Genomic DNA, 24631 nt, shown 5'->3' on the forward strand with positions numbered 1-24631 from the left:
CTATCAGTTTTGCACATCGAGAGACTGACATTTTTTTTCCCATTCCTCCTTGCAAAACAGCTCGAGCTCAGTGAGGTTGGATGGAGAGCATTTGTGAACAGCAGTTTTCAGTTCTTTCCACAGATTCTCGATTGGTTTCAGGTCTGGACTTTGACTTGGCAATTCTAACACCTGGATATGTTTATTTTTGAACCATTCCATTGTAGATTTTGCTTTATGTTTTGGATCATTGTCTTGTTGGAAGATAAATCTCAGTCCCAGTCTCAGGTCTTTTGCAGACTCCATCAGGTTTTCTTCCAGAATGGTCCTGTATTTGGCTCCATCCATCTTCCCATCAATTTTAACCATCTTCCCTGTCCCTGCTGAAGAAAAGCAGGCCCAAACCATGATGCTGCCACCACCATGTTTGACAGTGGGGATGGTGTGTTCAGGGTGATGAGCTGTGTTGCTTTTACGCCAAACATAACGTTTTGCATTGTTGCCAAAAAGTTCAATTTTGGTTTCATCTGACCAGAGCACCTTCTTCCACATGTTTGGTGTGTCTCCCAGGTGGCTTGTGGCAAACTTTAAACAACACTTTTTTTATGGATATCTTTAAGAAATGGCTTTCTTCTTGCCACTCTTCCATAAAGGCGAGATTTGTGCAATATACGACTGATTGTTGTCCTATGGACAGAGTCTCCCACCTCAGCTGTAGATCTCTGCAGTTCATCCAGAGTGATCATGGGCCTCTTGGCTGCATCTCTGATCAGTCTTCTCCTTGTATGAGCTGAAAGTTTAGAGGGACGGCCAGGTCTTGGTAGATTTGCAGTGGTCTGATACTCCTTCCATTTCAATATTATCGCTTGCACAGTGCTCCTTGGGATGTTTAAAGCTTGGGAAATCTTTTTGTATCCAAATCCGGCTTTAAACTTCTTCACAACAGTATCTCGGACCTGCCTGGTGTGTTCCTTGTTCTTCATGATGCTCTCTGCGCTTTTAACGGACCTCTGAGACTCACAGTGCAGGTGCATTTATACGGAGACTTGATTACACACAGGTGGATTGTAATTTATCATCATTAGTCATTTAGGTCAACATTGGATCATTCAGAGATCCTCACTGAACTTCTGGAGAGAGTTTGCTGCACTGAAAGTAAAGGGGCTGAATAATTTTGCACGCCCAATTTTTCAGTTTTTGATTTGTTAAAAAAGTTTGAAATATCCAATAAATGTCGTTCCACTTCATGATTGTGTCCCACTTGTTGTTGATTCTTCACAAAAAAATACAGTTTTATATCTTTATGTTTGAAGCCTGAAAATGGCAAAAGGTCGCAAAGTTCAAGGGGGCCGAATACTTTCGCAAGGCGCTGTATATTTTGTGTGTAGTTGATTTATTTTAACACACAGGGTGTGTCTACATATGGAAAAATACACTTTTAAAATGTAAACCAATCGATTTGTCGAAAGAACAGATGACCTTTGGTCGATTTTTAAGGTATTTTTTGTTGGGGTCAGCCCTACTTCCCTTTGACTTAAATGTTCTTCTGTCTGCAGTGTGAGCTGGCAGTGGACGCAGTCCACAAGCGAGGCGAAGACGAGAGGCCTGCTCTGCCCCGGAGGGAGGAGATCACCGACACCATGGTCTTCAGCTCTTACGATGTGGTCACCATGACCTGCCGAGACGTGGACCTAAACTACGCCACCAGAGGTACAGATGAGTGCTTTTTCTCAATTGTATAAAATCTGTCACCCCCTCGCCTCTCTTTCATCTTCACTAATCTATAAGAACACACCAGGTGAAAGCCAACCTAATGATGATCTTCCATCATATTGTTTTCACTTTGCAAGTGCAGAGGAAGAAGGACGAACTTTGAAGCAATTGAGACAGCTAGGGAGAAGTGGGATCGGGAGGGTTGGACGGAGGGAGGGATGTGTTATAGGTTAGTGTTTGATCAACGTGTAGATTGTCTGCATTGTCCGGTAAGGAACGAGTGGTTTCATGGATTTGTAGGTCATTGTCGATGGTTACATTAACCAGGTTTCCATCCAACTATTTCATATAAAAAGTCACGACAGGCCTGATGGAACAAGGACATTTGTCAGTAAAATGCCCTGATGTTGACGAAACAAAATACGCTAGACAAGATTGGATACTTTTTTGGCGGTGAAGTAGATTATGTGACGATTGCGGTGGACACGCTTTTATATGCAAATATTGATATAAAAACAATCATGTCGCACTAAACTTGGAGTCGCACAATGATATGTTACGTTTCACTATTTCTACCACCACCTCCACCACGATGTGGAACAGCATAGTTATGTAGAATAGGATGAACCTCATAACTTGTTTCATAACATCATCACAAAGGATGGTTAAGTGCACGGTGATGAGCGCCATGGAAATAAATATTGAGGGTCGGCTATTGTTTGAATGATGCTGGTGACCTGATGATTGGTGCTTGGCTGCCAATTATCAAATAAAAATGATCTTGCGTTTATCCATATCATCATCATAAACTTGCCCCTCCACTTTATCAGCGAACTTTTGTCTATAGAGCATGCGCCAAAACCAAATTGGGAAAGTATGCTATTTATCGCAACAGTTTGTGACCAAACCATCAGTAGAAAATGCAGTGGAATCCCATTGAACTTCTGTTTCTTATTCAGATTTTAGAATATTCACATAAACCTGTCACCAATTGGATGGAAAATGTTTTGCATGTCAGCAATCAAGATTCCATCCAATTGGTGACAGGTTTATGTGAATATTCTAAAATCTAAAATATATAAGACTTTCAGAAAGCTAATTGTAATTTGTCACATCATGATGATGCAAAACGCATCATCATCATGAGGATGTGGCAAGTTACAGTTTGCTTTTTGAATGTCCTATATCGTGTAAACATGATTGCTGTAATGCGAAACCTTTTGGGACTGTATCAACAATGGACTAATAAAACAAATAAAGGGGATTTTGAGTGAATTATTCCTTTAAGGAAAAATTCCAAGTTGACATCCGAGTGCTAAACTAATAAGAAGTTAGGGTAATTTGCATGGGGTCATAGTTATGTTGTGTAAAAATGTAAAGTGTTGTCTGCTTACGATAAACACACGTTGTGGGGACAGTTCATGGGTCCGATTAAGAGATATACCTCTTCTCTGTCTCACGCATTACTTTTTGGATAATGGTTGTTTCTCTACCCTGTATGTGCAGACACGTTCATAGACACGTCCATCAGCTCGACCCGCGTCAACGGGGAAGACAAAGAGAAGGTGCTGCAGAGGTGGGAGGGAGGAGATGGCAACGGAGAGGCCTTCGATTTGGAGAACGATGCTGTGAGTCGAACACGCTTATATGTATGCACACATACAACCGCTTATACTCGCTCACTCACTCTGACACTCACTCTGACACTCACTCTGACACTCACACACACCATCACTCTTTTTGACACGCAAACACCAGTGGCGGTCTGTGCCTTTTTAAGATGAGGGAGGATGAATCATTTTTTTTATGGGCCTTATTTCTATTTCAGCATATTGGATGACTAGCACTCATATTCCATTCACCCAGCTCAATGTAACATTGATAGGTTTAGGCTACTATATGATACTCAAATTTTCCCGATACCCATCATGAGGTTGCTTCAACCTAGCCTTCCTCTCTCTCTCTCTCTCTCTCGAAATCTGAGTAAGCAGGGTGACAGGGACACATTCAATACTGCCTTGTAGAGGTCTGCATGGGAGTGTTAACTTCATCCCGCTCCCGCCAACACCCGCAGCTTTTCATACCCCACCCGCACCTGCTGCCTTTCAGTCCGACTTCCACCCGCTATCACAAGAACTGGTCCCAAACAGCAATATTATTTTAGGCCTATGTGACGCAGCTCACTTGCCCGCCATGGTCCCAGCAATTTTGCGCCCCATAGGCAATTTCAAATGCACAAAAATAACTTAAGAAATAGGTTAACTTACTAGAGATTTTCACGTGGCCCATTTTATATTAGGCTATCTGTATTACTGGACTATATCAGCCAATATGCTAAATGTCGTTTAAGAGAGCATAGTTGGAGAGATTTTTCTATAGCCTACCTTTTCGTAGTGGTAAGATATTTAGACAGAGAAATATGGATGATTCATATTTATTTCTAGGCAATGTAGTAAACTATAGCCTAATCATATGTAGGAAGTACAGTTGAAGTTGGAAGTTTACATACACCTTAGCCAAATTAATTTAAACTCAGTTTTTCACAATTCCAGACATTTAATCCTAGTACAAATTACCGGTCTTATTTTTTTATTTAATTTTTTATTTAACCAGGTAGGCTAGTTGAGAACAAGTTCTCATTTACAGCTGTGGCCTGGCCAAGATAAAGCAAAGCAGTGTGACACAAACAACACAGAGTTACTCATGGGATAAACAAAACATACAGTCAATAACATAATAGAAAAAAAGTCTATATACAGTGTGTGCAAATGAGGTAAGATAAGGGAGGTAAGGCAATAAATAGGCCATAGTGGAGAAATAATTACAATTTAGAAATTAAACACTTGAGTGATAGAGACTGGGGTGATAGATGTGCAGAAGATGAATGTGCAAGTAGAGATACTGGGGTGCAAACGAGCAAAAATAAATAAATAACAGAATGGGGATGAGGTAGTTGGATGGGCTATTTACAGATGGGCTATGTACAGGTGCAGTGATCTGTGAGCTGCTCTGACAGCTGGTGCTTCAGGTTAGTGAGGGAGATATGAGTCTCCAGCTTCAGGGATGTTTGCAATTCGTTCCAGTCATTGGCAGCAGAGAACTGGGAGGAAAGGCGGCCAAAGGAGGAATTGTCTTTGGGGGTGACAAGTTAAATATACCTGCTGGAGCACGTGCTACGGGTGGGTGCTGCTATGGTGACCAGTGAGCTGAGGACAGTTAGGATCACCACTTTATTTTAAGAATGTGAAATGTCAGAATAATAGTAGAGTGATTTATTTCAGCTTTCATTTCTTTCATCACATTCCCAGTGGGTCAGAAGTTTACATACACTCAATTAGTATTTGGTAGCATTGCCTTAAACCATTTAAACTTGGGTCAAACGTTTCGGGTAGCCTTCATCAAGCTTCCCACAATAAGTTGGGTGAATTTTGTCCCATTCCTCCTGACAGAGCTGTTGTAACTGAGTCAGGTTCGTAGGCCTTCTTGCTCGTACATGCTTTTTCAGTTCTGCCCACAAAGTTTTTATAGGATTGAGGTCAGGGCTCTGTGATGGCCACTCCAATACCTTGATTTTGTTTTCCTTGAGCCATTTTGCCACAACTTTGGAAGTATGCTTGGGGTCATTGTCCATTTGGAAGACCCATTTGTGACCAAGCTTTAACTTCCTGACTGATGTCTTGAGATGTTGCTTCAATATATCCACGTAATTTTCCATCCTCATGATGCCATCTAGTTTGTGAAGTGCACCAGTCCCTCCTGCAGCAAAGCACCCCCACAACATGATGCTGCCACCGCCGTGCTTCACGGTTGGGATGGTGTTCTTCGGCTTGCAAGCCTCCCCCTTTTTCCTCCGAACATAACTATGGTCATTATGGCCAAACAGTTCTATTTTTGTTTTGTCAGACCAGAGGACATTTCTCCAAAAAGTACAATATTTGTCCCCATGTGCAGTTGCAAACATTAGTCTGTCTTTTTTATGGCAGTTTTGGAGCAGTGGCTTCTTCCTTGCTAAGCGGCCTTTCAGGTTATGTCGATATAGGACTCGTTTTACTGTGGATATAAATACTTTTGTACCTGTTTCCTCCAGAATCTTCACAAGGTCCTTTGCTGTTGTTCTGAATTTGATTTGCACTTTTCGCACCAAAGTATGTTCATCTTTAGGAGACAGAACGCGTCTCCTTCCTGAGCGCTATGACAGCTGTGTGGTCCCATGGTTTTTATACTTACATACTATTCTTTGTACAGATGAACGTGGTACCTAAAGGCGTTTGGAAATTGTTCCCAAGGATGAACCAGACTTGTGGAGGTCTTGGCTGATTTCTTTTGATTTTCCCATGATGTCAAGCAAAGAGGCACTGACTTTGAAGGTAGGCCTTGAAATACATCCACAGGTACACCTCCAATTGACTCAAATGATGTCAATTAGCCTATCAGAAGCTTCTAAAGCCATGACATCATTTTCTGTAATGTTCCCGAGCTGTTTAAAGGCATAGTCATCTTAGTGTATGTGAACCTCTGACCCACTGGACTTGTGATACAGTGAATTTTAAGTGAAATAATCTGTCTGTAAACAAGTGTTGGAAAGATTACTTGTGTCATGCACAAAGTAGATGTACAACCCGACTTGCCAAAACTATATTTGTTAATTAACAAGAAATGTGTGGAGTGGTTGAAAAACGAGTTTTAATGACTCCAACCTAAGTGTATGTAAACTTCAGACTTCAACTGTAGATTTTGTTGTAAAGCTATCTGCCCAGTGCTTCTACATCCACACATAGGCTAAAGCCTACTCTATTTAATGAAAACCACGCGCGCACCGGCCCTTGCACGTTTGGCTACTGAACTTGAAGTAGCAAGAATGATGACAGCAACCCTTGCTACATTTTGCATATAATACAATAGGTAGGTTAAAAGGCTCTGCATGGTCATCCAACATCTGAAGTGGCCGTACAGCATTTACTGAGGTGCAGCCTCCAGACTTCAGGGCGTTCATATGTTGGGGTTTGGTTTCTTTGTTACTTGTCAATCATTGGTTCATTGGTGAAATTAGCATTATGACAATATCTTTAATTAAATCATTCAAAACCTTCATTTAATGCAATTGCAGACAGACGTTGACAATCAGGAACATAGTACGTGTGTTTTCCGAGTAAGTTCTGCATCAAAGAAAAGGTCCCATGTTATTTTTTTAAAACCCGAAGTCCAGCCCTAGTGATGTCACTGCCTACGTCATTATCTTTTAGTCGTGACCAAAACCATGCCTACACAGCTATATAAACAAGGCTTTTAGTGTTTATCTAAAAACTTACCAGTAAATGTCTAAGTTGATTTATAATGGAATGACGGACTAGTCTTATCTCCTACACTCCCCTGCAGAGTTCTGTCTGTCACACATTTCTCAGAGGGGTCTCTTTATAAGAGGCAGAAAGAGAACTAGAAAACAACTGTGGAACAATATTAAATCCTCAATGTATATACAGTGTGGAGAGCAAGTATTTGATACACTGCCGATTTTGCAGGTTTTTCTACGTACAAAGCATGTAGAGGTCTGTAATTTTTTTAATCATAGGTACACTTCAACTGTGAGAGACAGAATCTAAAACAAAAATCCAGAAAATCACATTGCGAGCTTTCATAGTATCACTCTCTGTTTGAGCTAGGTGTTTGAGTAGACTAGCTAGCTGCCTTCGCTAGCTAAACAAGTGAACGTAATTTTTTTTTAAATACAATGAAATATTGCTAGCTCTCGCTCTCCATTTTTGAAGAAATTAATTTGTTCAAAACTTTTCAACTAATGTCTTTCTCTTTTAGTCAACTACCCACCACATTTTATGCTCTGCAGTTCTAGCTACCTGTAGCTAATTCTTTCAGTACTAGATTAATTCTCGATTACTTTGGTTGGGTAGACAATATGTCAGTTCATGCTGCAAGAGCTCTGATAGGTTGGAGGTTGGATCCTCTGGAAGTTGTCATAATTATTGTGTACGTTTATGGAAGGGAGTGAGAACCATGAGCCTCCTAGATTTTGTATTGAAGTCAGTTTACCCAGAGGAGGACGGAAACTAGTTGTCCTCCAGCTACACCATGGTGCTACCCCAGAGAGATCTGTTGAGGCTACTGTAGACCTTCATTGCAAAACAGTGTGTTATAATTAATTATTTGGCGTTGTGAATATATTTAGTATAGTTTCACTATTTAAATTTTTATGAAGTTCACTGAGAAGGATGGTCTGCCCTTTCCTCCTCTGAGGAGCCTCCATTGACACACAACCTGGAGCTTACCGCCACAGGCTCTGGCAACTTACACAAAGTTTTCTCGCCCTCTCTCAGGCCAACGGTTGGGATGCCAACGAAATGTTTCGTTACAACAAGGTGAACTTCGGCGTCGAGTCTACCTACGACTCCAGCCTCTCAATGTACACGTAAGTCCACCTCCATGTCAAGACAAAAAAACAATAAGTCTTCAAGGCCTAAACAGTCTAAGCAAAAGGGCAACCTTTTGAAAGAATATTCCCCTGAATCTCCATCAGAGCTGGGTTTGAAATACTTGAAAGATAATATCAAATACTTAATCTGTTCCTGTTTGAGCATGTCTGGCTTAATAATCCAATAGAGGAGTCCCAAAACAGCAATTCTCGCCCATCTGGCACTCCAAGCAGACTCGAGCAAACATAAAAGTATTTGAACCTAGATCTGATCTTCATACATGATTGTTTGTATGTATGTGTCTATGCATAGTGTTGATCTTCATCATCTCTCTATCCTTTTCTCTCTCCATCTCCCTCCCTGTCCCTCAGGGTCCATCTGGAGAGGGGCAGCACAGAGGGCTTCCGGCAGCGGGAGGCACGTGCCGCCCTCATGGCTAGTGAGATCGAGTCCAGCCCCCAGTACCGCCAACGCGTCTCGTTGGAGAACGAGGAGGGCAAGAGCGAGGAGGACAAGTGCAGCGCAGTGGTGCGCGGGGGGGGAAGCCCCAGGGAGAGGGAGAAAGGCTGCGACAGCCCCAGCATAGTCAGCAGGTGAGTGCTCCGGTCAGGCTGTATTCTTTGGCTATGTCACAATTCTCCACCCTTTCCCAGAAGTGTGCACTTCATGGATTCAACAATGGTGGAAATTAACTCTTTCTAGCCAATGATTTCATGTTTTTAAATACATGATGGCGAGTATAAAAGTCCACACTTGGGGAGAAGGGTGGAAAATTGGGATGTGTCCTTTGGCTAGTGTGTGGGGGGGGGTGTCACTATTGGCTACTGCTAAGTGGTTTGTGTATTTGAGATTGACCACATTTCATTCAGACTGAGTAGAATGGCTGATCTACAAATCAACTGGCATCCCAATTAAATACTCATTATATGATCAAGATTAGTGATTCTGCCCCTCACCTTGCTCAAACTCATCCCCTCATCATGCTGAAAGTCTTTGGCAGCAGTGGATGGATTGGGGAAAGCATGATCTACAGTACCCCCCCCCATTCTTTCTTTGTTTATCTCTCTCTTTCAGGGAAGGCAAATACATTCCGTTACCCCAGCGAGCTAGGGAGATTGGCGCGTCGGGGGGCAGCATGCGAGGAGAACGCGAGCGGGCGGAGCGAGGCCCTGGAGGAGGAAGCGGCGGACCCCAAGGTCACAACCGCATGAGCGCCGGCTACCGCTCAGCCCCTCCCTCCTCTTCCTCCCCCAAACCTCACCTGCCCGTGGCCACTGGTGGACCCCAGCCCCCTCCCCCGTCTTCGGAGTGCAGCAGCCCCCTCTCTGGCCGAGGTTACTCCCCCCACCACTCCCAGGGCAGCCCTGGCACTGCCAGCCCCTACGCCCCTACCTCCCCCGGGGGTCCGGCCTCGGCCAACGCCGCCTCCTCTTCAGCTAGTCCCCCCACCCCCCATTCCAACTCGCTGTCTCCGTTGGACACTGGTAGGCCCGTCAACGGAGGTGAGTGAAGTTATTAGTGTGTGTGTTTGTGTGTGTTCGGGGAGTTATCTGTGTTGTAATGGGATATCTGTGTGTCTACGTGGATGTGTTACTCCAGAAAGTGTACATGGCAGTCATGAATTATTTGTTTTTATAAACTGGGTGGTTTGAGCCCCGAATGCTGATTGGCTGACAACCGTGGTATATTAGACCCTATACCACGGGTATGACAAAACATTTATTTTTACTGCTCTAATTGCGTTGGTAACCAGTTTATAATAGCAATAAGGCACCTCGGGGGTTTATGATATATGGCCAATATACCACGGCTAAGGGCTGTGTCCTCATCGGGCCTTATTTCTTAAGTTTGCACTGTGTGCAGTCTTGAAAAGTAATAGGTGAAGCTTAATAATGGGAATTGATGTAAAATATATCACTAGCCACTTTAAACAATGCTACTTAATATAATGTTTATATACCCTACATTATTCATCTCATATGTATACGTATATACTGTACTCTATCATCTACTGCATCTTTATGTAATACATGTATCACTAGCCACTTTAAACTATGCCACTTTGTTTACATACCCTACATTACTCATCTCATATGTATATACTGTACTCTATACCATCTACTGCATCTTGCCTATGCCGCTCTGTACCATCACTCATTCATATCTTTATGTACATATTCTTTATCCCTTACACTTGTGTGTATAAGGTAGTAGTTTTGGAATTGTTAGTTCGATTACTCGTTGGTTATTACTGCATTGTCGGAACTAGAAGCACAAGCATTTCGCTACACTCGCATTAACATCTGCTAACCATGTGTATGTGACAAATAAATTTGATTTGATTTTGATTTACAATAATATATTGCCAGTTGATTGTCGGGAAATTTAACCTCCTCTCTTCTTTCTCCCTGCCTCAGTGTCTTCTAGGATGTCTCCCAAATTACAGAGACCCGCCCAGTCAAACCGACCGGTCCGGACACCTAACTCACACACCCAGTCCACAGGTTAACATTCAACTATGCCTTTTATCTCACACTTTGTCTACACACTTGTTCAAGACGCACTCAAGACACAGCCATTCTGCCTCATCATAGACTTAAGTCCAATGAATCCATTGAGAATTGCTACTAATGGTAGATGTTGGTTAGTAAACTAACTACTAACTCACATTTCATATGCATCTGATATGGCACACTATTCCTTATATACAGTTGAAGTTTACATACACTTAGGTTGGAATCATTAACTTGTTTTTCAACCACTCCACAAAGTGGAGAAAAATTGTAGACCTCCACAAGTCTGGTTCATCCTTGGGAGCAGTTTCCTAATGCCTGAAGGTACCACGTTCATCTGTACAAACAAAGGTACGCAAGTATTAACACCATGGGACCACGCAGCCGTCATACCGCTCAGGAAGGATATTTGTTCTGTCTCCTGAGATGAACGTACTTTGATGCGAAAAGTGCAAATCAATCCCAGAACAACAGCAAAGGACATTGTGAAGATGCTGGAGGAAACGGGTACAAAAGTATCTATATCCACAGTAAAACAGGTCCAATATCGACATAACCTGAAAGGCTGCTCAGCAAGGAAGAAGCCACTGCTCCAAAACTGCCATAAAAAAGCCAGACTATGGTTTGCAACTTCACATGGAGACAAAGATCGTACTTTTTGGAGAAATGTCCTCTGGTCTGATGAAACAAAAATAGAACTGCTTGGCCATAATCATTGTTATGTTTGGAGGAAAAAGGGGGAGGCTTGCAAACCGAAGAACACCATCCCAACCGTGAAGCACGGGGTGGCAGCATCATGTTATGGGGGTGATTTACCGCAGGAGGGCTGGTGCACTTCACAAAATAGATGGCATCATGAGGATGGAAAATTATGTGGATATATTGAAGTAACATCTCAAGACATCAGTCAGGAAGTTAAAGCTTGGTTGCAAATGGGTCTTCCAAATGAACAATGACCCCAAGCATACTTCCAAAGTTGTGACAAAATGCCTTAAGGACAACAAAGTCAAGGTATTAGAGTGGCCATCACAAAGCCCTGACCTCAATCCTATAGAAATTTGTGGGCAGAACTGAAAAAGTGTGTGCGAGCAAGGAGGCCTACAAACCTGACTCCGTTACACCAGCTCTGTCAGGAGGAATGGGCCAGAATTCACCCAACTTATTGTGGGACGCTTGATGAAGGCTACCCGAAATGTTTGACCCAAGTTAAACAATTTAAAGGCAATGCTACCAAATACTAATTGAGTGAATGTAAATTTCTGACCCACTGGGAATGTGATGAAAGAAATGAAAGCTGAAATAAATCATTCTCTCCTATTATTCTGACATTTCACATTCTTAAAATAAAGTGGTGATCCTAACCTAAGACCAGCGATTTTTTTTTACTCTGATTAAATGTCAGGAATTGTGAAAAACTGAGTTTAAATGTATTTGGCTAAGGTGTATGTAAACGTTTGACTTCAACTGTATACAGTGCACAACTTTTGTCCCTATATAGGTACTAGGGTGCCATGGCACAAAGTGGTGCACTTTAAAGGGAACAGTGTGCCATTTCAGACACAGCCAAAAATGCTAACCATTTATAACATCTCATTGTCTTTCATTCTGACCTCTGTTCTGTCTTGTCCTCCCTCAGCCTCCCGCTCCCCGAAATCTGGCTCGCAGGACTCGGTGCAGTACCTGGACACGTCATCTGTCTCCATGCCCGCCCAGAAAACATCAGGCCTCGCCCCGCTCTTCCCCATCGACGGTACGAACAATGACAACAATCAACAAACTATATTTATAAACAAGTGGAGACAGGTTGTGGTAGTTGAAGTAGTAGTGACGACAATGAAATTGCTCATGATAATAAGTATTTATAAAACTTTCATACATTTGGCTGAAAGCAAATCTCCGGGCTCCATTTGTTTTCACTTTGCTTATCGAGTCTATATTAAGTCATGAAAATGGCCCCAACTGTCATCAGGACAGGGTCACCTGTACAAGAACCAGACAGGTGTTTTGTGGGAATCTGTTCAAGTGGTTGGGGTTTTCCAGTGGCTTATTGGTCCCCTGTGTATTTTTTTTAATATATCTCTGTCTCTCATTCTGTCTGTCTGTTCTACAGTGAACGAGATCCTCTGCATGGCTGCCAAAGAACGATCAGCAGAGAGTCCAGGCACCACGGAAGATGGCAAGAGTAAAGGTGTGTGTCTGTGAAATGTGTGTTTGTGGGAGGGAGCTTGTGTGTATTAGAGGTCAGACACGCCTCGACAATGAATGGTTAAAGCACCTGCGTCGATGAGCGGGGACTGTTTGCGCTGATTCAACATGTCGACACCGTTGGAAAATGATGGCAGATATTCTGGTCGGTAGGATGGCTGGTGGCCACTCCCTATTTTTAACTGTTTGCTGTCGCGGGGTCTCACCTCAAAAAGTGTGTGCATGTTAGTGTGTCAATTAGCTGTTGTCGCAGATGAGAAGAGTATTCCTGTAGAAAAGCATTTGTTTGTTTGCCATAAAGTGCTGTCTGAAAGAAAAGTGCAGTCAAAAACACCCACATTACATTCTCCCCTGCTAGAGAACTTTTTTGTATCCTTTCTCTCCCCTTTGTCTCTCAGCTCCCTCCATTCAGCAAAGGTCACAAATTGAAGAGCTGCGGAAATTCGGCAAAGAATTCAGGGTAAGACTTCTGTCGCTGCTCCTTAGCCATGTGTGAACAAGAAATCTGCAATTACCTCTGAGTCTAAATTCTCTTGGTGAAAATAATTGTTCTGTCAAGTCCTGGGCTGGTGGTATTTCAAGAAGCAGGACAAAGTTGGACAGATAAACTCAGCAAAAAAAGAAACCTCCCGTTCTCAGGACCCTGTGGAACGATCGTTAAGACACTAACAGCTTACAGACGGTAGGCAATTAAGGTCACAGTTATGAAAACTTAGGACGCTAAAGAGGCCTTTCTACTGACTCTGAAAACACCAAAAGAAAGATGCCCAGGAGGGTCCCTGCTCATCTGCGTGAACGTGCCTTAGGCATGCTGCAGGAGGCATGAGGACTGCAGATGTGGTCAGGGCAATACATTTCAATATCCATACTGTAAGACGCCTAAGACAGGGAGACAGGATGGACAGCTGATCGTCCACGCAGTGGCAGACCACTGTGCAGAACACCTGCACAGGATCGGTACATCCGGATATCACACCTGCGGGACAGGTACAGGATGGCAACAACATCTGCCCGAGTTACACCAGGAACGCACAATCCCTCCATCAGTGCTCAGACTGTCCGCAATAGGCTGAGAAAGGCTGGACTGAGGGCAGGTCCTCACCAGACATCACCGTCAACAACGTCGCTTATGGGCACAAACCCACCGTCGCTGGACCAGGCAGGACTGGCAAAAAGTGCTCTTCACTGACGAGTCGCGGTCTCACCAGGGGTGATGGTCGGATTCGCATTTATCGTCGAAGGAATGAGCGTTACACCGAGGCCTGTACTCTGAAGCGGGATCGATTTGGAGGTGGAGGGTCTGTCATGGTCTGGGGCGGTGTGTCACAGCATCATCGGACTGAGCTTGTTGTCATTGCAGGCAATCTCAACGCTGTGTGTTACAGGGAAGACATCCTTCTCCCTTGTGGTACCCTTCCTGCAGGCTCATCCTTACATGACCCTCTAGCATGACAATGCCACCAGCAATACAGGTTGTTCTGTGCGTGATTTCCTGCAAGACAGGAATGTCAGGGTTCTACCATGGCCCCCAGAAATGTCCGGGAACCTGCAGTTGCCTTGTTACCCCACTCTTCCACCATCTCACAGCAAGAACTGGCAAATCTGGTGCTGTCCATGAGGAGGAGATACACTGCAGTACTTAATGCAGCTGGTGGCCACACCAGACACTGACTGTTACTTTTGATTTTGGCCCCCTCTTTGTTCAGGGACACATTATTCCATTTCTGTTAGTCTGTGGAACTTGTTCAGTTTATGTCTGTTGAATCTTGTTATGTCCATACAAATATGTTAGGTTTGTTGAAAATAAGCGCAGTTGACAGTGAGAGGACATTTCCTTTTTTGCTGAGTTTATTCACTTTTATAAGTAGTCAGAAATAAATTACTTACATTTCTAGTTTATAACCCATTTCTACTGTTAAACCCTTTTAAACATGTGTTTGTAAATTAACTTGGAAAGGTATTTTGATAAATGCAAATGGTCTAGCACCCCTTACTAAAGTTTCATACTCCTTGTAATTTTTTTCCCTCTTGTTTCTTTCTTTTTAGCATAGAGTGCATTTGGTTGTACTTGCTTTGTATGAATTGGCTGTATAAATAAAGATTTATTTGATGTGATTCTCCTCAGCTTCAGCCCAGCGGATGTGGCTCCAGTGCTGCAGCGGTATCTCCCTCTGACACGGCCAAGTCCTTCCCCTCGTACCCCAGCCCCGCCACCTCAGACTCCAAACAGACCCTCGCCCCCCAAAGTACTTCCCAGCCCTCCGCTTCCCCCTCAGGGGACCCCGCCAAGGAGCCCAGTTCCAGCGCAGCCGCTACCACCGCCAGCCCCATTTCAGACAGGCAATTGCCAGGACAATCCCAGTCAGCCAGGACCCCAGGAAGTGAGGAGTCCAGACAGGAGAAGGCAGAGCGAGTGGAGGGTGTGATTGAGTGAGTTTTGCTGAAGACTGAAAGGAGAATTCTTTCTGGTAGTGCTGAGCGATTAACCAAAATGTCAGTTATTTTTCATTTTTTTAAACAACTAATTGACCAAAGTCGGTTCAATTATTAGAATTCCATTTAGTTTTTTTTTTTTTATTCTGTGAGCTCAACATGCAGTTTATCTAGAGATGAATCAGATGAAGCCCAAACTGTGCAATGTAGTAGGGAGTTGTAGTTCCCAACAGGCCAAAATTCGACATAGTTTAGCCAATGACCATAATCCATTGCGTGTCTACTTGTCAAGACACTGAAATGGAGAGAAGAGAAAGAAGACGTGCGATCGTGAGGGATAAAGAGCAGTTGCTCAACGAGGTATCCCTACCTGAAAATACATAATCTAAGTGATTGATAAGTTGATATTTAGCAGTCATAAGTATACATAGACAGCAGCTCTATAGAAATTAGAAATATTTTATTGAAGCTGTAATGGGCAGTCACTACCATCATGGGACTTTTAATAATTGTTTCATTCTGTTAAAGCATTCAACTCACATACTACATGCAGTTTATGTTTTAAATTATCTAAACCTAAATCGATAACCGAGATAATAAAAATTTAAAAAAAATCTAAACTGAATTTACCTCAAAAAGCACATCGCCCAGCACTACTTTCTGGTTTATAGATGGATTTGGTTACAGAGCAGTGGATATCATTGTGTATACAGTACTAACAGTGGTCTCTCTCTCTCACTCTCAGTCAAGTCAGGAAGTCAACTCTGAATCCCAACGCCAAAGAGTTCAACCCAAACAAAGTCGCGCTCACTCTGGTAAGCAAGAAGGTGTCAAGAAGAGCAAAATATTTAGGATCTAAAATGTCTTGATGTCTACTAACCAAACGATGACTTTGTCTTGACGTGTGGCTCAGTTGGTAGAGTATGGCGCTTGCACACATCATGACTGTCAGTCGCTTTTGTTTAAAAGCGTCTGCTATCTACTGTATCTATACTACGAAACACTGTCTAGACGCGCCTATGTACCAAACGATGTCTAGAGGTCTACGCACGAAATATTGTAGGGTAGGGATGGGCAACTTCGATCGGGGAGGGAAGGCCACAAAAACTCATTATGAGGGGCCGCAGTGGCTCGTGGGTCCGCGTACCCACACATGCAGTCAGACTTTTTTTTGATTTTGAGTGTCTAACCAGGTTGCTATCTAACCATTTCATGTGGATGATTTACCTGATGCATGAAAAAAGTCCAGGGCGTCTGATGGAAAAAGGATATGCCGGTACAATTTGCAGACGGACAATTTGTTTGTTCGACCTGGTGGGCTCTTTTTTTTTGTGTGTCCAGTAAAATGAATTATGCGAGATTGTGGTGGAAATGCCTTTTATATTGATATAATATTGATATAATAACCGCCATATTGAAGTCGACTTGGAGTCACGCGATGATGTGTCGTGTGATTCTCCCACTACGACTTGGAGAGCCATGCAGTTTATTAGGCTACAGATGAAATAAGTTATGATGAACTTCACAGGGTGGTGAAATTGCATGTGATGATGATTCTTTCCAATAAAATATCTAGGGTCCTATTTCCGTGACATGATGATCGATGCTTCGCTGCCGTTTGACAAATAACAAGAATTATCACTCTTATCCATAATTATCTCATAATATACAGTCCTGTGAAAAAGTATTTGCTCCCTTTCTAAGTTTCTCTAGTTTTGAAAAAAAAAATGTATACTGAATGTTATCAGCTCTTCAACCAGATCCTAATATTAGATAAAGGGAACCTGAGTTTACAAATAACAAAAAAAATGGAGACTTAATTTATTTATTTAACACATGTATACACCATTCAATTCCCCTGTGTGGAAAAGTCATTGCACCTTTACACTCAGTAACTGGTTGTACCACCTTTAGCTGCAATGACTCCAACCAAATGCTTCCTTTCAGTTGTTGATCAGTCTCATATCGCTGTGGAGGAATTTTGGCCCACTATGGCATGCAGAACTGCTTTAACTTAGCAACATTTGTGGGTTTTCAAGCATGAACTGCTCGTTTCAAGTCCTGGTTGAAGATCTGATAACATTCAGTGTCAAAAATATACAAAAATAGAGAATCAGAAAGAGGGGAAAATACTTTTTCACAGCCACTGTTAGTTACCTACCTGCACTGTATCTGCGAGCTGTTGGCTAGAGCGCACGTGCCAAGACCAGAGTGGGTACATTTGTTATTGTGACAAAACCATCAGAGTTGAAAATGCGATAGAAACCATTTAACTTGTATTTTTCATTCGGTACATGGGGAATTTAACTGCAAACGTTATTTTTATGTGCGCAACGTCATCACGCACATAGTTTTATTCGCAATAAGTCTGTTTGATGGAAACACATCTCTGGTGGGAAAATGCGCATATTTTATGCAAATTTTAAACTTTGCATGAAAATCTGTTGTATATTGGATGGAAACCTAGCTGTCTGACATAAGAGATTGCTGTTGCACAAAAATCAACAGAAAAACATTTGCACCGTGTGTATTCTACTATTCTAACTCAATTTTTTTAAATAATAAATTTGCCCATCCCTGCTGTAGGGTAAAGTTGCCCGTAGATACTTATTTTCGTGTCCATTTTACATTTTCCCAACTAATGATTTAGGATTGGGGTAGGGATGGGCATTTGAAATCATTTCAATATTCAAATAATGTCATTCATTTTGGGGAGATATCGAATATTCAAATAACCGTGCCCATCCCTAGATTGGGGGAGGGGAAGCTGATCTTATCTGTATCGAGGGGAAAGTTCACCCTGGAGTGTACCAAACACTGCCTAGACATCTACTTACCAAACAAATATAAATGGTTCTTCCCCTTCCCTCTGTGTCTGCAGACGAAGCCCAACCCTTCACCCACGCCCCCCCGGCCACCCCCTCCCAGCCCTGCGGTGGTGCTGCAGCACCCAGGCAGCCAGGGTCCCATCTACAACGCCCCCTACCTCTCCTACATCTCCCAGATCCACTCTGTACAGGTAACGCACACACACTTCTGACACTGTGATTGAATTGACTGCATGCTGTGGGACATTCTGTTTTCCCATCAAATACTGCTCCCCCTGTTTGTATGAATGTGAGGCTTTGGGATTATTGGTAATATTATACTTGACTATAAACTGTGTGGTTCGAGCCCTGAATGCTGATTGGCTGACAGCCGTGGTATATCAGACCATATACTACGGGTATGACAAAACATTTATTTGTAATGCTGTAATGACATTGGTAACCAGTTTATAATCGCAATAAGACACCTCGGGTGTTTATGGTATATGGCCAATATACCACGACTAAGGGTGGTATCCAGGCACTCCGCGTTGAGTCGTGCTTAAGAACAGCCCTTAGCCGTGGTATATTGGCCATATACCACACCACCTTGTTCCTTATTGCTTAATTATAGTCAATGTTATACTTGAGTTTCACCAGTGGTGATGTAGTGTGTGACTATATACAGTGTTACGCTATTGTTTGAGCGCATTTTAGGATCTAGTACGAGTTCATGTTAAAATTGCCTAAATCCCCTCATTGAAAAGCCAATGCGGCTTGTAGCTTCGTGTTGACCTCTTGTCTCCTGGCTTCTGTTTCCCTCCAGCCTCCACATATGTACCAGTATACCATGTCTACAGTCTGCCAGGGGAAATACCCCCGAGTCAAAGGTATGCGCGCTCTGCACGCCTCCTCTCCGACTCCCTACCAGTGTGCATGCATTGTTTACACCTTGACATACTCTAGCCTGGTCCCAGATCTGTTTGTGCTGTCTGGCCAACTACTATGGTCAGTCTGAGTTGGCAAGACATTACAAACAGGGGCTCCCGAGAGGCGCAGTGGTCTAAGGTACTGCATCTCAGTGCTAGGGGCGTCACTGCAGATTGCACCTGGTTTGATCCCGGGCTGTATCACAACCGGACGTGAACGGGAGTCCCATAGGGTGGCGCACAATTGGCATCGTGTTGTCCGGGTTAGGGGAGGCCGGGGCAGGCCGTCATTGTAAATAAGAATTTCTTCTTAACTGGCTTGCCTAGTTAAATTAAGGTAAAAAAAAGGGAACACTAAAATATCACATCCTAGATCTGAATGAATTAAATATTCTTATTAAATACTTTTTTCTTTACATAGTTGAATGTGCTGACAACAAAACCACACAAAAATTATCAATGGAAATCAAATTTATCAACCCATGGGGGTCTGGATTTGGAGTCAAAATTAAAGTGGAAAACCACACTACAGGCTGATCCAACTTTGATGTAATGTCCTTAAAACAAGTCAAAATGAGGCTCAGTAGTGTGTCTGGCCTCCATGTGCCTGTATGACCTCCCTACAACGCCTGGGCATGCTCCTGTTGAGGTGGCGGATGGTCTCCTGAGGGATCTCCTCCCAGACCTGGACTAAAGCATCCACCAACTCCTGGACAGTCTGTGGTGCAACGAGTTGGTGGATGGAACGAGACATGATGTCCCAGATGTGCTCAATTGGATTCAGGTCTGGGGAACGGGCGGGCCAGTCCATAGCATCAAAGCCTTCCTCTTGCAGGAACTTCTGACACTCTCCAGCCACATGAGGTCTAGCATTGTCTTGCATTAGGAGGAACCCAGGGCCAACCGCACCAGCATATGGTCTCACAAGGGGTCTCATCTCGGTACCTAATGGCAGTCAGGCTACCCCTGGCGAGCACATGGAGGGCTGTGTGGCCCCCCCCAAAGAAATGCCACCCCACACCATGACTGACCCACCGCCAAACCGGTCATGCTGGAGGATGTTGCAGGCAGCAGAACGTTCTCCACGGTGTCTCCAGACTCTGTCACGTCTGTCACATGTGCTCAGTGTGAACCTGCTTTCATCTGTGAAGAGCACAGGGCGCCAGCGGCGAATTTGCCAATCTTGGTGTTCTCTGGCAAATGCCAAACGTCCTGCACAGTGTTGGGCTGTAAGCACAACCCCCACCTGTGGACGTCGGGCCCTCATACCACCCTCATGGAGTCTGTTTCTGACCGTTTGAGCAGACACATGCACATTTGTGGCCTGCTGGAGGTCATTTTGCAGGGCTCTGGTAGTGCTCCTCCTGCTCCTCCTTGCACAAAGGCGGAGGTAGCGGTCCTGCTGCTGGGTTGTTGGCCTCCTCCACGTCTCCTGATGTACTGGCCTGTCTCCTGGTAGCGCCTCCATGCTCTGGACACTACGCTGACAGACACAGCAAACCTTCTTGCCACAGCTCGCATTGATGTGCCATACAGGAGCCACTTGTGTGGGTTGTAGACTCCGTCTCATGCTACCACTAGAGTGAAAGCACCGCCAGCATTCAAAAGTGACCAAAACATCAGCCATGAAGCATAGGAACTGAGAAGTGGTCTGTGGTCACGACCTGCAGAACCACTCCTTTATTGGGGGTGTCTTGCTAATTGCCTATAATTTCCACCTGTTGTCTATTCCATTTGCACAACAGCATGTGAAATGTATTGTCAATCAGTGTTGCTTCCTAAGTGGGCAGTTTGATTTCACAGAAGTGTGATTGACTTGGAGTTACATTGTGTTGTTTAAGTGTTCCCTTTAATTTTTTGGAGCAGTGTATATATATCTTACTTACCTTACGAATACTTATTATTATTATTATGATTATTATTACTACTTCTTAGAATACAAACTTCTTTACCTACTAATGCATGGCAAACTGTTGTAGTTCTATAGTAAAGTTGAATGTCGGGCAAAACTAGTAGTGAATTTATCCTTGTTCCGAAGTTTCAATCGTAAGCATGTGACGTAATTTCCCCCTGGGGATCAAATCAGTTCTTTATTGTTCTTTTTAAAGCATGTTCATATCTGCTAGTGCGTCAGAGTTCCCCTCCCTGTCAACGTTGTTATGCAGTCATGTTTTGGTCTCCCCCAGGCTTAGGGTTGGGGGCCCCACGCTCGGACCATGGCAACTCTGGCCCACCGCAGGCCATGCTACAGGCGGCGGCGTCTGCAGCCGGAGCCCCCCTGGTGCCGTCGCCCTACCCCCAGCCCTACCTGCAGTACAGCCAGCAGCAGGTCATCCAGGCCATGACGCCTTACCCAGGACAGGTCAGTGTGTGGGTGGGTGGGTGGGAAGGTGTGTGGAGAAGTGGGTGGGAAGGTGGGTGAGTGTGTCTGTGTGTGGGAAGGTGAGTGAGTGTGTCTGTTTGTGGGTGGGAAGGTGTGTGTTTGTCCGTGTCTATGGCTGTACTGTGGGGGGGGGGTCAGACCTCAATATCCTATCCCCAGAGTTTTGAATCGAACCGCCTCCCTTTGCCTTAGTGGTTATCCAGTTTTGGTCATCATTACTGTAGCGGTCCGATACTGAAAACAATGTCTCTGTCTTTCTCTATGTGTCTCACCCGCTCTCCCTTCCCCAGCCGATGTACTCCATGCTGCAGGGCGGTGCGAGGATGTTGGGCCAGGGAGGGAATCACCCCCAGGTCATGGGCCCTCCAGGGGGCCCCCAGTTCCCCGGCCAAGGTGAGGGGCCTCTGGTGCCACAGCAGGGTATCTATGGTGAGTCCAAAACTGGTTGGATCCTGGATTTAGACTGGATCATTGTTTTGGGGGGGGGGTATCCTAGTCCAAGATCTGTTTGCTGTTTGTGCTGTATAGCCCAACACATCTTGTACCAGGCTACTGGATCATTGTTTTGGGAAATTTATCATGGAAAGTGTCTTCAGCTCTCTCTTTCTCGCCCCTCTCTAGCCCCCCAGTCGTTCTCCCATCACCAGGGTGCAGTGCACCAGCCCCGGCCCTCCAGCACCCCTACGTGTAACCATCCCCCCCCCCAGCAACACGCCCCCAGCCCTGGACAGGTAAAACCAACACCCCTCATCACAGCTTCAAATCTCACCATCCCTCTCCGGACTGCATACCAGTTCTAGAACATACCCCTTTTTGTCTTGGCCACGTTTTATTTTATCGACATACAGTGTTGTTGGGCCTTTTGAAGGTCCATGTTAAAGGTATACTCAGACAGCGATAGGACAAGTGGGCTGACTTTCAATACAAAGAGCGTGAAGCAAGAGATTAATCTTCTCAACTGTTGTCGTCACACAGCTATCACAATCTGCAGTATCTTTGTTTCACACTACTACTCGTGGTCACGTCATATTGCTGAGTCTGAGCTTTTTTTCTTCTAAGATTATCCTATGCTAATGATTTCCTTCTCCATCTCTGCCCAGTCGGGACCCCAAACCCAGTCTCTATATCACTCCGGGGCGCTCTCAGCCCCCACCCCTTCTAATATGCCCCCGGGACAAACATCGCCCCAGGGCTCGTTCCCCCTTCAGGGCTACAGCCTGCATGGCCACCAGGGAATCCCGCACACGTACCCCGGTCTGGGGCAGATAACACAGGTACATTTACACTGCTGGAGTTACTCTGGGTTCTGTTCATTAGGGTACATGTTTTAAAACATTTTAATGTGCCTTTCTTATTGGAAAAGTCCAGGTAGTCCCTCCATGTTTCAGTATTTGTTTTTCATATAACCCTGGTTATGACTGTAACCAGAGATAATAATGTTGTTGATCTTATCAGGAATTCCTCACTTTTCTGACAGCATCCTTTATTCTTTCATAATTCAAATTGGCTCACCCACAAACATATATCCTTCTTTTTCTGTGTTGCATATCTATTCGAAGATGTCAAAAATATATTATCTAATGCCAGATTTGTAAAGTAAACACCTTTTGGAAGGAGTGAAAAAAAAAAACTCAATTCCATCCAAAATGGGTGGCAGTGGTTAAGAGCGTTGGTCCAGTAATCAAAAGGTCGCTGGTTCGAATCCCCGAGCCGACTAGATAAAACGTTTGTCTCCGTGTCCTCGAGCAAGGCACTCAACCTAAATTGCTTTGGATCAGTCAGCTAAATGACTAAAATGAAAAAGCATAACTGTCCATCAATTTCTATGCCCAAGCAATAAGGAATTTAGAGTGATTGTAAGAACACAATATCCTAATGTTTATATTTAGGCAGATCCATGTCTTTTTACCTGTGTTTTTATATATTGTGTGACACATTTTATGTACGTTTCTGCATACTGTATGTCCCTGGTCCCTCTCCGTAGGCTCACGTCCAAGGGGCCATGCAGGGACCCCACCACCAGGGCCAACATGGCCACCCGCAGGTAGTGATGCTCCAGGCCCCGCCCCCCCAGCACGGCCTTGGACAAGTCTCCCAGCACCCCCAACACGGCCTCCAACAAGGGGCCCACCAACACTTCTACATAGGACATCCACAAGGTATGAAGGTTTCTCTAAGCTTGTATTAGTGCAGAGAAGGGAACCAGAGTGTTATACTAGGGGGCGCGACATTTCCGTAGTGCAAAAAGACCGGGGTTTGGGAAGTCAATGGTAGAAGTGAAAAATGCATCCTTAGTTGTTAATTTTCTCTAAAATCTAAAGGCACAACCTGGATTTGATTCAACGTGGGGTAAGAGTAAGCCGGTCCGGCGTCCCTGCAAAAGAAATAGTGGGGCTACGCCGTATCCGGTAAAACGTGAGCCGATCACAATTAATACAAAATAACAAGAAAACTAGGCTATTACATCACTATTTTACATTACCGCATGAAATGAGTGAATTAACTTGAAACCGGGTGGTATACGCTCCAACTTGTGTTGTGGTTCGACGAGAACACTTACATTTTCCCAAGGCAGAGATGAGTGGCCGAGATCGAGATGACGCGGAGGTGAGTGACAGACGTGAGCGGAAAACAGTGGATGCAATTAAATGATACAATCGCTGAATGTCATTACAATAGGCATACAGTACCAGTCAAAAGTTTGGACACACCTACTCATTCAAGGGTTTTTCTTTATAGTGGAGACATCAAAACTATGAAATACCACATATGGAATCATGTAGTAACCAAAAAAAAGTGTTCAACAAATGAAAATATATATTATATTTGAGATTCTTCAAAGTAACCTCAATGACAGCTTTGCACTCTTGACAAACCTAAGCACACAGCCAAGACCATGCAGGAGTAGTTTTGGGACAAGTCTCTGAATGTTCTTTAGTGGCCCAGCCAGTGCAGCGACGTTCCTCATCCAACCTGACAGAGCTTGAGAGGATCTGCAGAGAAGAATGGGAGAAATTCCATAAATGAAGATGTGCCAAGCTTGTAGCGTCATACCCAAGATGACAAGAGACTATAATCACTGCCAAAGGTGCTTCATCAAAGTAAAGGGTTTATGTAAATGAGTACTTATGTAAATGAAATATTTCCAGTTCTATTTTTGCTTTGTCATTATTAGGCTGTAACGTAACAAAATGTGGGAGAAGTCAAGGAGTCTGAATACTTTCCGAATGCACAATTATATAAC

At 44.0% G+C, this 24631-nt stretch overlaps 1 protein-coding gene across 4 annotated transcripts in view; it reads left to right on the top strand.

The window, feature by feature from the left end:
- The window catches only part of LOC139368281 (ataxin-2-like protein), a 51538-nt gene that overhangs the window by 25277 nt on the left and 1630 nt on the right, over positions 1 to 24631 (top strand). For 3 of the 4 annotated variants that reach the window (XM_071107009.1, XM_071107010.1, XM_071107011.1), the window contains exons 6-23: positions 1536 to 1689; positions 3199 to 3320; positions 8022 to 8113; positions 8489 to 8710; positions 9192 to 9619; positions 10535 to 10621; positions 12267 to 12380; positions 12741 to 12818; positions 13234 to 13295; positions 14961 to 15265; positions 16014 to 16083; positions 18150 to 18287; positions 18902 to 18965; positions 21191 to 21366; positions 21678 to 21816; positions 22009 to 22118; positions 22488 to 22661; positions 23372 to 23546. In XM_071107009.1, the coding sequence (XP_070963110.1) occupies positions 1536 to 1689; positions 3199 to 3320; positions 8022 to 8113; positions 8489 to 8710; positions 9192 to 9619; positions 10535 to 10621; positions 12267 to 12380; positions 12741 to 12818; positions 13234 to 13295; positions 14961 to 15265; positions 16014 to 16083; positions 18150 to 18287; positions 18902 to 18965; positions 21191 to 21366; positions 21678 to 21816; positions 22009 to 22118; positions 22488 to 22661; positions 23372 to 23546 (2710 nt within the window). Of the gene's footprint in view, positions 1 to 1535; positions 1690 to 3198; positions 3321 to 8021; positions 8114 to 8488; positions 8711 to 9191; positions 9620 to 10534; positions 10622 to 12266; positions 12381 to 12740; positions 12819 to 13233; positions 13296 to 14960; positions 15266 to 16013; positions 16084 to 18149; positions 18288 to 18901; positions 18966 to 21169; positions 21367 to 21677; positions 21817 to 22008; positions 22119 to 22487; positions 22662 to 23371; positions 23547 to 24631 lie in introns of all 4 variants that reach the window. The other variant, XM_071107008.1, reaches the window with a different exon arrangement.

Source organism: Oncorhynchus clarkii, chromosome 16, assembly GCF_045791955.1.
Source record: "Oncorhynchus clarkii lewisi isolate Uvic-CL-2024 chromosome 16, UVic_Ocla_1.0, whole genome shotgun sequence".
In the NCBI taxonomy this organism is placed as follows: domain Eukaryota; kingdom Metazoa; phylum Chordata; class Actinopteri; order Salmoniformes; family Salmonidae; genus Oncorhynchus; species Oncorhynchus clarkii.